A 15,796-nucleotide genomic window follows, 5' to 3' on the forward strand; every position below is an offset into this window, starting at 1 on the left:
ATGGGGAGAGTAAAAAGCTGCCCCCATGCAATGCTCCCGCATCAGGCGCTATCCATTTACCTGCATGTCTTGGGCCCTGTCACCATGGTATCTGAGTGCCCCAGAGTTTTTAATGCCTTTCTCTGAGTGCGCTACTGTGAGGCCAGGCAGGGATCCCCACTGGGGAGCTGCAGCATAGAGAAGTTAAGTGACTTGCCCGCGGTGTCTCCAAGGGATTCTGTGGCGGAGCTTGGCACTGACCCCCCCCAAGCCTCAGGCTAATGCCCTATTGCTGGACAATACTTCCCCTCTGTGCTTGGGGTGGGAGCAAGCCTTGTCCTGCTGCTTAATGCAGCACTGTCCCAGGGCCCCTTTGACGCATGCAGCTGGCTCGACGGCTTCACTAGCGCTGCCTCGTGGCTTCGTTGCAGGTCACACCCCGGCCTTGGCTTGCGCTCCCAACAAGGATGTTGCAGACTGCCTGGCACTTATCCTCTCCACCATGAAGCCTTTCCCACCTAAAGACGCCATCAGCCCTTTCAGCTTCAACCTCCTCAAGAACTGCGGCATTGCAGCCAAAACAGCGGCCTGCGGGGCCCTGCCCAACGGCAGCACGTGCCCGTACACCACGGACCGGCACAATGCGATCGGCTTAGACGGCTGTTACTCGGAGTAGCTTAAACGATGGGTATCTAATATCTTCTTCTATTTATTGAGAAATTCTATAAATATAGGGCACTTTAAAGGAGAACAAGACTGGACAGGCCTTCACACAGGGCTTGGCAACCGATGTTAGAGCTTCCTCTTCTGCCTAGGCCCTCACTCGGTTGCCAGCAGCTAATTGACTTAATGAGCAGCTGGCAAAGAGCCTTTCCTCTCCCCATGTTCAGTGCAGGCGAACCCCTCCTGGAGCCACGGCTGGGAAAAGCAGCCCCACTGCATTAGCACAGCTGGTCCCAAGCAAGGGCCAGGGAAGGTTTCAGGTTTTCTGAAAAAGGGACTTTCTGATTTCTAACTTCCTGTTTGTAGAACTAACCTCTCCCCGTTGGGAAGCTCCTTAGGAGGGCAGCCCTGCTTGGTTCTTCTGCAGAGCACTCCTCTCATCACCCAAACTGTCTCTTGGTGACCGCTGAGCTCTGAGGCGGCAGCGATCATTCAGCCATAGAGGGCTGCTCATGGATAGACGGGCTTCTCCACCATTAGAAATTGGATTGCCAGTTCCTTTCACCCAGTAGCTGGGAAGAATGTTTGGTCCCTCCCAGCCCTGAGGTTGAATTGACTTTGGAGCCAGTTTTGTTTCTAATCCTCCACCTGGAACTTCCCTTTCTGCCTGTCTAACCCTCCGCTTTCCTTTCAGTTCCCCTCCCGTGCCCCTCACTCTGCGGCGTGCCGGCTCTGTTCATTCCACAGCTGCACCATCTAGCCAGAAAGCGGAAACTTGAACTTGGTGGGAGGGGATTAGACGAGCGAGCGACTGCTGAGTGGTGGGCATTAGCACCTGGGCAAGTGCCACTGTAACTGCTCCTTCCCTGAATCATTTTGTTTTCATGCTCATCCTTTGATTCCAATAGGAACACTTGAATCCCGAACTACTGTACCCAGGATATCGAGATAACCTCTGGCAGCTCTCACTCCTTCATATGCAAAAACGGGTGCTACTGTCCATCCGCCGCAGTCTGCTCCGAGCCCCACGTTTGCACTGCTGGAATATTCCCTCCCCACACCAGGCACTTTAGGGAATCTAATTTCTTTCTTCTTTTGGCAAAATGTTGGATCCTGAGAGGCGATTCCTTCTTAAGTTTTGTTCCTCTCCATATTGCGCGGCCATTCCCGTGTGAGAGTACGTCAGTGTTGCTTTTTAACATTTATTTATAACGAAATGAGCTTTTACGTTTAAAAAAAAAAACACACACAAAAAAATTTCGGAAAGTTTTAACCTTTTAAGGAAAAAAATGCACTTCAAAGTCCTCATTCACAACCCTAAGTCTGTATTTATTTTTCTAACGTGGCATCTTGGCAGGTTTTATTAGCGTGTGTGTATGTGGGATTGGTGTTTTCATTTTAGTGTTGGGTTTTTTTAATTTTAAAAATCCTATTTATAATGCATGTTTTAAACATTCAAGAATGTGCACTACTTTTTTTTTAATTACTGTAACAGTATCATGTGCAAAAAAAAACAAAAAAAAAACACAAAAACCTTTCACCATATCGCAAGTCTGTTTGAAGCCAAAGACTGGGATGTAGCTATCAGAGCGGGTCAACAGGACAAAAACATTCGCTGTACGATCTTTTCCACTGATTCTCTTTCCTTTTGCAGTCCTGGGGGTGGGATAACCTCCTGGTTCTCAGACTATAGTCAGTGACGTGTGCGCGTGTTGAAAGAACTATTTTGAGAACCAAGCCTTGGGTTGGAGCCTGGGGGACGTTCAGGAATGGATCTCTCTCTCCTTTTCATTCAGCAGAGCATTGTCGCTAGTCACTTTCTCTTCTTGGTCAGTAAGACTGTTACAGGAAATGGGCGAGCCGTAAGTTACATCTATGAGAAAAAATCAGCATTTCTTGGATCAAAATAGCATGTTTTTAAATGAAGGTGAATTCTGATTTTCTTTTTGGTTTTTTTTGTCCAGACGTTTACTTTACGTGAAATGGGCATTGCAACGAATTGCTGTTTCCCGCAGGCAATGACAGACTGCCCCCTTTCCAAAAGAGCACCAAATAGGGAGCGGAGAGACAGGATGCTGGCCGTAGCTGCATGCTGGCAGCTGGCAAAGAGAGGTGCTTTATCCGGCCAGGAGTAGAGTCTGGAATAGCGAGCAGCTCCTGTTGCACTGTTAGTTTCTTGTACCAAAGTTTAACTCTTAGAACCAAATGTGAAGTTACAGTCTTGGCCTTTGGGTGGTCAGCGCATCTTCCTTTCATTTCACGGAAGGGTTTCACCTGGAGAGTAGCAGAGACTTGGGTGGCATTTCTGTTTGTTTTTCCTCTTGAAAGTTATCTTTTTTTATCCTCACTGCACCAGCTGAGCTTGGTCTCGCTTAGCGTTACCATCCGACACTCCAGCTCAGCAAAACCCTTGAAACAGGGACTGCCGGGGGAGCGCTCCGTGTGTAGAAAGTAGCCAGTTCTGGTCTTCAGAGAGGGCCTAAAATCCTCAGATGGGGAAGGAAGAAAAGGCAGAGAGCCAGCCTGTTTCCCTCAATGTCAATAAAACCTTCCTGCTAGTGTCTCTGATAGTCTAGAAATCCAATGCACAAAAGCAGAGTGAGGATTTCTCTCAACCCACTGGATGCTAGACCATTCTGTGAGGCATAAATAACTTGAACCAGTCCTTCCTTCCCCTTCTGAAACATGTTACAGAAGGCTCAATTCTTAGGTACGTTGCGGCAAGATCAATTCTCTCCTCGCCTCCACCCTCAGCACTAAAGTTCTCTACCTTGATAGCAAGTGTTACCTTTCTACACCGAATACCTCAGTTCGGAATCAAACCACACAAAACTTGAATGAAAGATCCTCTTGGAAGATCGTTTTCAGTATTCTGCAGAGGGAGAACTGGAAAAAAAAAACAAACAAAACGACTTGTTTACATTATTGTTGAGTTCGGGTACTTGGCTCTTGCAATGCTTTCTCTTTTCATTTTTAAAATACTGAATTCAGGCACTGCCTATTTCTCAGCCTTCAAATAAGCCCCTGTAACGGGGCAGGAATATGGGTCCAAAGTCAAGATTTGTCCTCTTTTCCCCCCGTCCCGCCCCCCTGGGCAAATGTCCTCCTCTTGCTGTGCGGCAGCAGGCCTGAGCATTCAGAAGCACTACACTGAGAAAGCTGTGCAGGTCTGGAAGCCCTGGCTTCCCGAATCTTTGTCCTTTTCCTGGGGGTTTGAAGGAACAGTGACAGAATTGCTGGGGTGAGTTACAGAGACCTGGCACATTTAGGGCACGGGAGAATTGCTTTAACAGCTCCGTGCTTTTGAGTGAAATCCTCGCCCTGTTAAAGTAAATGGCCAAGTTCCTGTTGACTCCAAGGCTTGGGTTTCACCCTCGTGTGCGCATGTACAGCAGAGGGCAAGACGCACGTCCGTGCAGCACTGAGAGAATTTTAATGCCATCTTACTTTAATTTTAATGAAATATCACAGGGGGAGGATTTCAAAATCATTTCAAACAAGGGCAACCTTTTTCCCCTCTTCAGGGCAAGGGAATATCTTAGCATAGTGTTTGGAGCGTGCTGCTTTTTTTAGTATAGTGGCATTAACCTTTTTTTTTTTTTTTTTTTTTAATTAGGAAAAAAATGGCCTTTGGTTTGCCTTGTTTTCATGCTGTAATGTGTTACCTCTCTCTTCACTTGACATGGTAAAGACTAAACTCTGACAAGACAATCAATGTGATCTTTCTAAGGGCTTCAGCACATCTTCGCTCTGCTGCATCAGACTTTCTAATTTAGTTTTATTTGCTCTTAGTACATTTTGGGGGATTATTTTTACTCCTCCCCTTGTGTCTTTTTTAAAAAAAAATAATAATAATACCGGAGTGGAAAACCATTCCAGCAGTGCATCCGCGGGGGGGATGGGAAATTGGCCGTTTCTACCGCAGGCGCCAGCCTTGTTCTCCTTTAACGCTGTAATGTAAACATTTGACAGCACAGCTTGACAATTTAAGTAATAATCAAAGTGTTTGGTAATAATGCATTATTTTGCTAAACGAGATTTGTGATGGTTTCCCTAGTGCATTGTAAAGAGGGTCGGAGGGAAACTTCCACTTGTGTATGGGCCCCCCCGTCCCCCAACTTTGTGTCTCTCAACACCTCATTGGCATTGGCATAAGAACGTTACATGTTTTGTGTGTGGCAGCGGGGAGGCCTTATCTAAAACTTCCTCTACACAGACCTTTATGCCAAAGTCAGACCATTCCTGCTTGTCCTTCTGTTGGGCTCTGTGCATAGATTTGGCGTAGAGTGAACCTTTTCCGCTTCCCCCAGTGCCACTTGATTTTTTAAAAATGAAACGGGTGTGGGATTGCCCCTGCCCCTCCCAGAAAAGGAAGTTTCTCTCCATGCCCTCGCTTCACAGCACTTGCTTCAAGCACTTTTGTTAAAACCTGAGAGTCTGGTTTCTCTTTAGTGACCCACAGGATAGAGAGCAGCGGGGAGGGGGGGCGGGAGGGGCGAGAGATGAGTGTCTGGGGGGTTATATTTTAATGTTGAAAGTTTCTGTTTCTAGGGAATGAATGAACAAAGGGAAGTTGCGTTTAAAAGAAAAAAAAACAGCACAAATGCATTTCAACTCAAAAGATGTATTTGCACTGCCATTGTTAGACACGCTGCCAGACAGGCAGCTCAACTGAGCCATAATAACTGCTGACAAACACTGAATGTAACGTCCTTGACCAGGGCTGTCCTGGGAAGCTAGGAATTGGCTTTATTCTCGATGGGCACTTCCATGAATTCAAAAATAACCTGAGGAGGATGATACCATCGTCACTTTTGTTTCGGTTCCCGAGTCACAGCAGGTTAGAGGCTTCTCTGGTTTTTGGTTTTGTTTTTTCCCATGTAACAGTCTGATTTTCTCCCCCTTGTCCTACAAGGAGGGAGAGTGGGTGGTCAGTCCCAGATCTGCATATCCCAGCTGCTGAGATCGGGAGATAGCACTAAAAACACAGCTCCGAAGGGGAACAAGGAAGCTTTATTTCCCAGAGCGTTCCCAGCGCTTACGTGGCTTCTGTCCGGACAACGGACCTGTGTTGTTTTTCTGAGCGTATCAGATTATAAGTATTAGTAAAACAAAAATAAAAATCAATTTTTTTTTTTTGGTTAGGTGGGAGCAGCAGGGGTGGGGAACAGCACTGAGATCTCCCCAATCTCTTGTCCCACCCCATCAAAAAAATAAAATAAAAAAAAGGATCAACTTCCATCTCAAGATTTCCTCTTGCACTTCAACCCTAATTCGGAGGAGTGTTTCCTCCTCACCAAAAGGCTCCATGCCACAGGGACCAGAAAGGGGGGGTGGAATTTGTGTGATTTCCCCCTACACCCCCCCCCCAGTTGTGAATGTCAAAGGTCTTTTCTGTTCCATTCACACTGTAAGCCCTGCTCTCACCTTTGCCTTCAATAAGAAACCAAAGGAAAAACCCAACCCCCCATTTGAGATCACGGGCGTGAAAACATGGACCGTTCGGGTTCGGGGCTTTGCGGTTACAAAAAGCCGTTTGAACCTCTTCTCCTGGCTGGGGTCAGCAGCACTGGGGGTGTATTGAAAATCTGAAACCGCCAGCAGGAGAGTAAAAACTGGACACGGTTTTTTTGTTTGTTTGTTTGTTTTTGGGGGGAGGGGGGAGGGGGGTGTGATGTGAAACTTTTCAGCTGAAGCAAGAGAGGGAGACAACCAGGAGGAAAGGAACTCTTGGAAATTTAGAGCAATGGCTCCATTTGGATCATGAATATTTAGTCAGACTTAAAGTCCTTAAAGATACAATGTGAAACAAACCAACTAGAATCCGAAGGGAGGGGCGGGTTGGGGAATACACCTTTAAGGACTTTTAAGGCATCTGTAGCAAGCTCTCAGTGTCTTTACAATATCCTATGTGTAAATGCTGCACCTCTGTATATTATGCACATAAAGCATTTCTTCGAATAAGATAGGACAGACCTCATCACCAGTCAGGTATAAACAACACTTCCTCTTCTGTGTCTTGGTTTTCCAGCGCATGTGTGTGTTTGCGCGTGTGTGTGTGCGGCGTGTGCATCTTTTCCAGTTCACTTTTGATGCAAAGGAGAAAGGGGGGGGAGGGGAAATAGCCTTACTGAATCCAATCTTAACTATCGTTCGTCAGCTTGAAATGAATAAAGCAAATGCATGGACCCCTGAGCAATCGGTGCAATTTCACCTGTGCTGGGCCTTTATAAAGCACTCGATCAGAACCAAACTGTAACACACTCTCTGTTATATGGGTAACGACAGGAGCAGGAGGAGCTATTTTAAGGCCGCCCTGCCAGCCTGCTTCCAATCTGTGCTCTCAGAGAGCAGAGGACACAATTAGTTCTTCATGGATAGATCAAAATTGCCGTTTCTTTGGTGCTCTGCACTCGGTCTCTGTGGGGCTCCGGTGTTTCTGAGATCCTGGCCTTTGCCTGCGTAGGCCGTCTGTGTGTGGTTAGCGATGGCTGGCGGAGGCCCAGTCCTCGTCCGAACGCTGTAAAGGGGTGGGCTGTAGCATGTCTTGTCTTCTCGTGCCCAGGGCCCTTTCCTCTTCCCGTGAGGTGCTACGTGACTATTCTAGCTCAACGATGAAATCTCTGGTGCGGGTTGTTATTGAGCCAAGGCAGCAAAAGTGCTACGAAGAGAGTGAAGCTGCTTAAAGTGGGAGAGTACAAGAAGTTTCTTGGGCTACTTGCAGAGGAGAGGTACCTTTAAATCCAGTTTACCTTCCCAGGCAAAGATGTCTCCTCTCCCCTTCCCAAGAGAGAGGCTGTTGTGTTCTGCTGCCTTTGATCCTGGGAGGTAGGTGGCCCTGGAGCACAGACCTTTCAGAGGAGAGGTCCCCTTTGAGTCCTCTGCCAGGCAGCCAACTAAGCCAGATCGGGTGTCGAGAGCAGCTATTCCTTAGGAGCTGGGTTGAACGTCTCCCTTAGAACTGAATGGGTCCAGAAACCACCCCAGCCCTTCTCTGGCTCTCGCACTGTAGGACCCGAGAGTGGACGTTTGACCATTTTCCTCTCGTCCATTGAATGTTACAGAGGGGAAACGGCTGCATCTCCTGGGTGCCAGTGGGTTCTCGGTTTCTGAGGCACCCTGCTCAGCCGCACCATCCCTGGCTCCATTTCTTTACCACACGGAATCTGGATACACCACTAGCTTTTGGATTTTCAAGCCCTGTCACTGGGGCAATGTTCTGGATAAAACTCCCATGTAACCCTCGCACCCATCTCTCCCTCTCACCAGAGGTGCAACCCACAGCAGTGGAGAAGGGAGTTAGCCACGGGCCCCAAACCACTGAAGAAGTTTTGGTAGCTTTTCCTTTTGCGTCCTGTGTCTGAATTTGCACTGTGAAATCCGGCTTGTTCGGGAGCAGAGAAGTGTCCCATAAAAGCAATACGTGAGCTACGGTGATGCATGCAAGGAACTTTAGGAGATGACCAAAAAATAAAAACAAACAAGGCCAGTTCTTCAATTTGAGCAGCCCTCTAGGGTGATCCTGTGAGTCTCAGCCAATATTCGGGGGGTCTGGGTACCTTGGAACTGCCCCTTCCCCACGCGAGCGTTGCGGTGCTGGTGGGCAAGAGGGCATTTTAACAAAACCAGGTTTCTCTTTCGAAATCGGTCTTGATTTCAAAAAGACTTTTTTCTTGTTGATCTACTTGAAGGTACTAACCAAAACGGCTGCTGCTTTCATTTTTAGTTTTTTGCTAGGAGGGAGTGTTTGGGTGTTTGGAAGTTGCTTGGAACTGTCAGTTCCCTGGGAGTGTGGGTGGGGGTGGTGTCAGCCCCTGCTTGGCACAAGGGTCTTTTCTGAAAACTGCATCAGGCACCCTGACAGCTCCAGGAATATAGAAACTGCAAAACCTTTTTGCCACTACATGCCTTGCAGCACAGGCAAGGGTAGGGAACAACCAGGGCAGTCTTCTTTTGATAGAGGGGGCAGAACGCCTGTCTCGGGCCCCAACAGTCCACTGTAGATTTCAAATAAATAGATGGGGATGGTAAAGGGGGCAGGTGTGGAGGGAAGCCCTTCCTCCCCGGTGGAGGCGGAACGATTTGGAGGGTATATGAAAAAATGGAGAGTGGAAATCTACAATGATTTTCCTTCTCTTTAGCCTCCCACAAACAAAAGCAGGCACCAAAGATGGAGCAGAAACACCACCTGGATTTAAAAGGGTTTCTGGCAGGTTGGGTTGAATAGTGAGATCCTCACCACCACCACCCCCCCCCAGCACAATATAGAGGGAATAGATTTTACAGCCTGATCAGAGTTCACCTCTTTGGGGTCCTAGCGTTGCCTCTCAGCTCCTCCGAGTCATTGGCTTGAGGAAGCAGGGCTCTTTAACCTCAGAGATTTGGGTGCTTTGCTAACAGATTGGCAGCACTGCTGGCTTTGCAACATCATTGCATCTGAATTTAGATGCTGCAAAAAACCAAAACCAACTCACAGCCTTGGGATGCCTCTGAGGGGCAGATGTCGCTGAGAAGGTCCGTGGCCCCCAACCTGAAGGGTCCCATCACCCCCACGCTGCTTTTTGGGGGGGCTGTAGAGGTATATGTGGTCTGTAGTCATGCCATGCTTTCAGGACATGCTGCTTTGCCATCCAAGGCGGTGCATCGAGTCAAACCTGGGGCAAGCTGATGAGTGTTTGGCAGGTTTGCCACCTTATTCGGTGCAGCACTGGCAGCTTGTGCCAGAATGCAGGGCCGTCGCTGCTTATGGCCAGCCACCAGGTGCAGAGGGGCTTAACTGGAGCCTAGTGTGTGAGGAGTCTGCAGCAGCTTTTTGTCGTCCCTCCCTAGAATCGTCGTAGCGTGTAAATACAGGATTGAAAATTGCACTGAAACTAGCTATGTGCCAGCTTCCATCTCCCCTCCTTTGACCATGTTTTTGATTTGGGTTTGGATTTTTTTTAAGTCTGTATCCTCCCTTAAAACCAAAAATTAAAAGGCTCCTTTGTCCTGGAGGATGCATCAAGTACTGTCTCTCTCTGTCCTGCATCAGCTTAGATCCCCACTCTGTCAGATGAGCATCTTCTCCATCCACCCTCCACTCAGCATGCTAAGGAAACGTCTGCTTGCCAGAACTATTCTGGATTTCAGGGTTTGTCTCATCCCTACAGATCTGTCAAGTTTCTATTTTATTTTTGCCCTTAGGGCTCCCATAGCTTTCTCTTGCTTCCTTCTTTAAGGAGGTATTTCAAAATCAAAGACAAAAGCCAGCAATATGTAGCAAGAATCTTGTTTCCTCCCGAGCTGCACGCTGTCTTAGAGACGCCTTTACCTAACAGTACCCATGCCACTAAATTCCTCTCAAAAAGTGCTGGTAGCTAATAGATGGAAAGGTGTCCACATTGGCTCAGAACCCAGTGTTCAGAGGGGCAGCACCCACTTAGAAAGCTGCTTCTGTCTTTAAACCACTTTCTTTGCTTGCTTTGTTACCCTGTGCCGAACATCAGTAGGTCTTGGTGCTGCTTAAGTCAGTGTCACCCATGATGACTCTAACGCAGATCAGAAGAAGAATATGTTTCTCTCTTTGGCTCCAGTTGGTTGAGTTCGGTTGGTTTCTTCTGTTTGTGCAGAGGAGAGGAAAATGTGATGGTCAAACCACAAAACCTGCCAGGGGAGCTCAGGGGCAGCTGTGGGACATGAAAGTTCTTGACATGTTTTGGTTTGAAATTGACTAGCTTTGTAGTCCGCGCTGTCCCTTCAAACACTCCTTGTTAACGGTCGTGCTTCCCTGACACGCCTGCATATAAGGGGACTTTGTCAGAGAATCATGTTGCTATGAGTGACCTCTAGCAAGATTAACACCACTCTGCAAAACAGTTCCTGCAAACTTGCCTGGGAAACCTCTGACATGGCTAGCAGTGGTTTTGACACCAGACTTTGCTGTGTGACTAGGGGGAGGCCAGAGAGTAGAGGGGTGTTTTTTGTTTACGAGGCTCCAACTTTGCTATTTAGCAAGGGTAACCGAATGCCCTGGATTCTCCAATCCGTCTGCTGGAAGATTGGAATCTTGCCCTATGCCCATCTTGCCAGTAACTTGCTTAGATATAAAGTAAGATCCCAAATCAAAGCACTTTCAAGACCCCTCTTTAATTCAAGCGGTTAGTTCTTCACTATCCTTTTCTTTCCTGTGCACCTGTGTGGAGAGGAGCATTTTAAAGTTTATGCTCATTATGTCTTCTTAGGAACAAAGCCATCTCCCATTGGCTTTGGTGATCTCTAGCGACCTACCGTCAGAATTTCTGCTTTTGGACCTGCTCAGTCTTGAAAATCTGTGTGTATTTTCCTGTCCTGTCTCTCCCTCAACCCAAAAATCTTGCCTTCTAGTGTCAGTATTGGTTAAATAACCCTCCGGCCAGCCCCGTGCCCCTTTCCCTGCTCTGCACCGGAGCCCTCTGTTGTGGGCCTGTTAGGAACTGGATTTTTAAGGAATTCCCCGAGCTTGGTTGCAGTAGTTACTCCTGCTAAATAAGTTGATCTGAAGACAGGAGTGGAGGTGGCAGGGGAAGAGAAATGGGAGTCACTTTATTTCCTTATGTTCTGTTTGTCGCAGATGTGCCAAACTGGGGAGGGAGGGAGCAGTCGCCTCCAACGTCTCTCTCGCTAAAGCAATAGACATTGGCTGAATCTTGCAGGTTCTTCGGTCCACGCTCTACTTGGGGCAGCAGTAGGGGATTCACGAAAGTTCTCTCGGACAGTGCAGGTGCTGGCTGGGAATTTGGGTGGAGAGGAAGGCGGGCAGGGAAGGACGACTCTGCCTGCCTGTTGGAATTGCATTCGGAACCGTGAGGTTAACTGTAGAAATCGGATAGTTTCAGTCCCAATTCCCTGAGCCTTCGCTGCTGGAATCTGCTGTCCCTTATTCCCGTCAGGGTGTGCTGAAACCTCCTAGTTTGCACTGGTATTGGTGCGTCCAAGATGAATACAATACACCTCGCTCTCCGGACATCCCCCGACAATACCCCTGTGTGGTGTGTGACAGCATGTACAGCGTTTAGGTGTGTTCTTTATGTCCTATAACAAACGCGTCTTGTGCATCTGTTTCCTAGAACGTGCTGTGTCGTGTGAGATGCATGACGTGTGATGCTGCCTATCCATCGCCGGGCTGGGGGAGTGTCTCCTGCCCTCCCCAGGCCCCTCTCTCTGCCGACACACCTCATGCCCTAGTGCGGAAACACGGCATGTGGTTTTGACTTGAATCTCCTCAGAGCCATTTCTCATTCCTTTCCCCTTCCCCGGTAGTTGTTGCCTGCGCTCAGTCCATTTCTAGTCAATACAGTTCGATTCATATGGGCATCAGGGGGATTTTTTCCCCCCAGACTTTGCCCACAGGCAGCGTCGACATGAGCTGATAGCCACCATGGTTGCCTTTAACGCGAGAGGTGCATCCTGCGTCGACTGATTTTCTGCCTTTAGGGCTCAGTGTAATATGGAAGTTGGGGCTGTTAACACATCCTGGCTTGGACTGGTTTAGTGCAGCTGGGAGAAAGCTCATCCTTACACCCCAGAGCCGTGAGTTCCTTTGCCTCTGCTTCTCCTGACCTGGCCCCGACGTCAGCGAGTCACGCTCCCGGGCAGCTGTTTGGTAGCAGTTTGCCGGCCGCTGATCTTTGGGTCTGTTTGAAGATCTATGTTCCAGACCCATGGTGGTTCTGGTCTTCGGGGAGCAAATTCACCTCGAGGGTGAGTGGCAGGAACAGCCCCCAGCGGGGACACAGACGGCTCTGACTGAAATTGACTTGCCGCCGCCTCGACCCATACGTGCTGCGTGCAAGAGACGAGGTGCCAGGGGGTTCCGCAGCGTGTGCGGACGAGGCAGAAGTAGGCGTCTCAGCCCAGATTGGTAGATCGGTGTGGCTTTGTAGTGTTGCAGAGGACACTGGGCCCAGCCGCGTCATTCAGACTTGTTGCTTTTACAGGCAAGGGGGTGTCACCTGAGACGCCAAGTTCCCCTCTGTGGTCTGGAGGAGGCCCGGGGAGCCAGCACCCACGGGACCTATTGGCAATAGACTGATTTCTAGCACCATGTGTGTTCCATTCCAGTGTCGTGGCTTGTTGGCTGCCATGGGGTTTGCGGGGGCTCAGCGCTTTGATATTTCAGGCTTTGAGGTGTTTTCCTGGCCTCTTGCTGTGGCTTCCATTTCGGGCTGCACAGATACCAGAGCGCTGGGCCGGCCCAGCTGGAAGATCCATCTGGGGAGCTCTAAGGAGAGGGTTATTCATTGTGCCAGGGGGCTTACAGATCCCCTTTAACCCTCCCCCCCAGAGGAGTTAGCTCAGCACTCCTCACACATTGAAAGTACCAGGAGGAGCTCCCTGCCAGCCCCCCAGAAGCTGCCTCGTCCTGCGGGCGTGCACTTTAAACACGTGTCCCCAGTGTGAGTGAGCTTAGAGCAGACGCTTGGATGTATTTCGCTCCCCCTTCCCACAGCATTTTCAGTTCAGTTCAATCAGGTACATTTGGGACCTGACTGAACTGGATTGGCACTAAACCTACAAGTGGGGACCTGGTCGGTCACTGCGGAGGGGTTGGGGCATGTTTGTGTGCATGTGGCGGGGAGGTGGCTGCATCGGGTGTGAATTTTACGTCATCAGGTGGGCGGGGACGTTGTGTATTTGAGATGGTTGGAAATACAAAAAAGCTTTTTAATTTTAGACTTCACTGCACTGTTCACACCTACCTCTTGCAATAAACAGAATGGCTCACGGGTGTGTAGAATGCTTTCTTGCCTCTGAAATCCCACCCCTCAAAGCCTAGGGCTGACAAACTCCTGACATCCCAAGCGGCTGGCTGTATTGCCGGGGCAGGGTGGATCCAGCCAAGGAGCTGCTGGGAAAACCTCCACTGAGAACTTTCTCCTTCACCGCAGCCCCCCTGCATCATGTTACCCTTCCTGGAAAGCACATTGACACCCACCGGCTCCAGCCTCTGCTCGCTGGATCCGTTTGCTTATCGTACTTAACAGCTGCTGGGGTTTTTGGTTTGGTTTTTGAAATAAAAGGGGCTTTTTGTTCCCTGGGATTTTTCCCCTTCAGAGCACTGAATCTGGAACCTGCTGAGCAAACCCCAGCGTGTGGTGGTGATATTGTTCCTAATGGACAGGGGACTTAACTGGAGGTCATGGTGCAGGGCAACTTAATTGGACACCTTTTAATTTCAGCAGGTAGGGGAGAGGTGCGTGCGTGAACCACAGCTGTTTGAGATGCTGGGGAATTCTTGGGGGAGCAGCCATCTTCTCTCCCCCCACAGTATCAGCAGAGGGCAGGTATATGGGCAAGGGATGGACCAATCTTTGGAAGAAACGCCAACTGTATCCCCCCTGAACCAGTTCATTCTTCCTTCCTCCGCTGGTTTAAAGCACAAAAGCTGCCCTGCCGGTTGGTGGGTGAGCGGGCGGAGTATCAGGATGCCTCTGCTTTACCGGCAGAGGTGCAGGGGACCCTGCGGGGACGCACACAGCGTGAAATATGGTAGAGTTTTGATGTGCAAATAACATGTAGAAAGGAAACAAGGTGTGAAACCCTCTCCCCCCCCCCCCCCCGGGGCTGAGAGGCTGCAGGTGCCTGGCTTGCAAGATTTGAGCCACGCAGGTTTCATCTTAGCAGCTGGTTTCTCTCCCCTCCCGTACAACCTGGCACCTGGGGGGCACCGACATTAAGTCCTGACCAACAAAGCACTTGTCTCTGTGGAGGAAATTAAAAAAAAATAAAAAATCCTTTTCGTCAAGGGAAACCCAAAGCTGTTAAACCCCCTCGTGGGGATATGAAATTGCATAAGGAAACAAACCAAGAAGCCATCCATCCCCCCAGCGTGAATGCCATCCATTTGCCTTGTCCCACTCCCGCAGGTGAGCCCGGTGGCCGGTTCCTTGTTTTCTGAGATGTTCCATGTGTGTATTTTGAGAAATCCTGCATCAGTTGTGGGAGGGCGAGGGGGGAGGAACTAAAAACAAAAGCATTCAGACTTGATCTATTTTATACAATGTATCTGCAACCAAGTCCTGTTCTTCATATTGTGGCTTTGAATCAATTATGTTTATTAAAATGCTATTGCTTCTACTTCCTCGCCCGTCCTCTTTTCCCACCGCCCGCCGCTGGGGATTAGCGCTGGTGGGATCAGGCCTGGGGGGCGGGGGAGGGGGAGGGGCTCTCCTGCAGCGCTTTTCAGACATATATCGGATCTCAAAGCAGGCAGAATCATGTCTGTTTTACAGATGGGGAAACTGAGGCCCGGGGAAGGGGGAGTTGTCCAGGTTCACCCAGCAAGTCAGTGGCAGAGCTGGGAACAGCATTCTGGTTTCCTGACCCCCAGTCCAATTACACTAGCTTTAGTCTTTACAGAAGCTGTTGGCAGAGGCTAGGTGGGGAAACTGGTCTGCCATCCGAGGAAGTGGGTATTCACCCACGAAAGCTCATGCTCCAATACATCTGTTAGTCTATAAGGTGCCACAGGACTCTGCTGCTTTTACAGATCCAGACTAACACGGCTACCCCTCTGATACTGGTCTGCCAATGAAAGTTGCTGCAGCCTCTAACCCCTGCAAAACCTCAGCTTCAGTGAGCAGGTGCGCGGTGGGGTGGGGGGTCCTTTTGTTCCATTCAGTTAAACCACTAGCTGCCCAGCAGATTTCGGAGGCTCCGTCCTGGGCGGTGCAGTGGAAGGAGGGAGGAGCGCTGCCGCTCGTCTCCGGACGGTGGTGACGGTGAGTTCCCGTGTCCACTCCCCAGATGAACGTCTCCTCCCAGTGATGGATGCACGCTCTGTGTGTGGCGTGGAGCTGTTGGCTCCCATCGGACTCCGGCGCTTCCCCCACCTCCGAAATGCTCCGTTCTGCCCCCTTCGTCTCCTGTACCCACCCCAAATCGCCCACAGATTGGCTGCATTTCTGTCTCCGAAACGCTGGGACTCACTCGGGTCACTTGGGGGCCAGGTGGCTTGAGGGCCACTGGGCTGTTTTCAGCCTGGCCTCGTGCACTTGACGTACCCAAACACCGGCCAAACGCTGAGAATCTGAACTGCAGTGTCCTCACGGAAGGTGTCTTTTGGAAAGGCAGGGGTAGGGGATTGTGCTGGCCACACGCTCTCCTCCCTGTTCTGAACAGCAAAATGCAGCCCCTC

The 15,796-nt window shown here is 49.6% G+C and overlaps 1 protein-coding gene across 2 annotated transcripts in view; it reads left to right on the forward strand.

Moving 5' to 3' along the window:
- ANKRD52 (ankyrin repeat domain 52) overlaps positions 1–14,736 on the forward strand; it is a 49,568-nt gene extending 34,832 nt beyond the window's left edge. For both annotated transcript variants that reach the window (XM_030554714.1, XM_030554715.1), the window contains exon 28: positions 411–14,736. In XM_030554714.1, coding sequence (XP_030410574.1) covers positions 411–655 — 245 coding nt within the window. In that variant the 3' untranslated portion in view covers positions 656–14,736. The remainder of the gene's footprint in view (positions 1–410) is intronic.
- Positions 14,737–15,796: the final 1,060 nt, after the last annotated feature.

Source organism: Gopherus evgoodei, chromosome 3 (assembly GCF_007399415.2).
Source record: "Gopherus evgoodei ecotype Sinaloan lineage chromosome 3, rGopEvg1_v1.p, whole genome shotgun sequence".
Lineage (NCBI taxonomy): Eukaryota > Metazoa > Chordata > Testudines > Testudinidae > Gopherus > Gopherus evgoodei.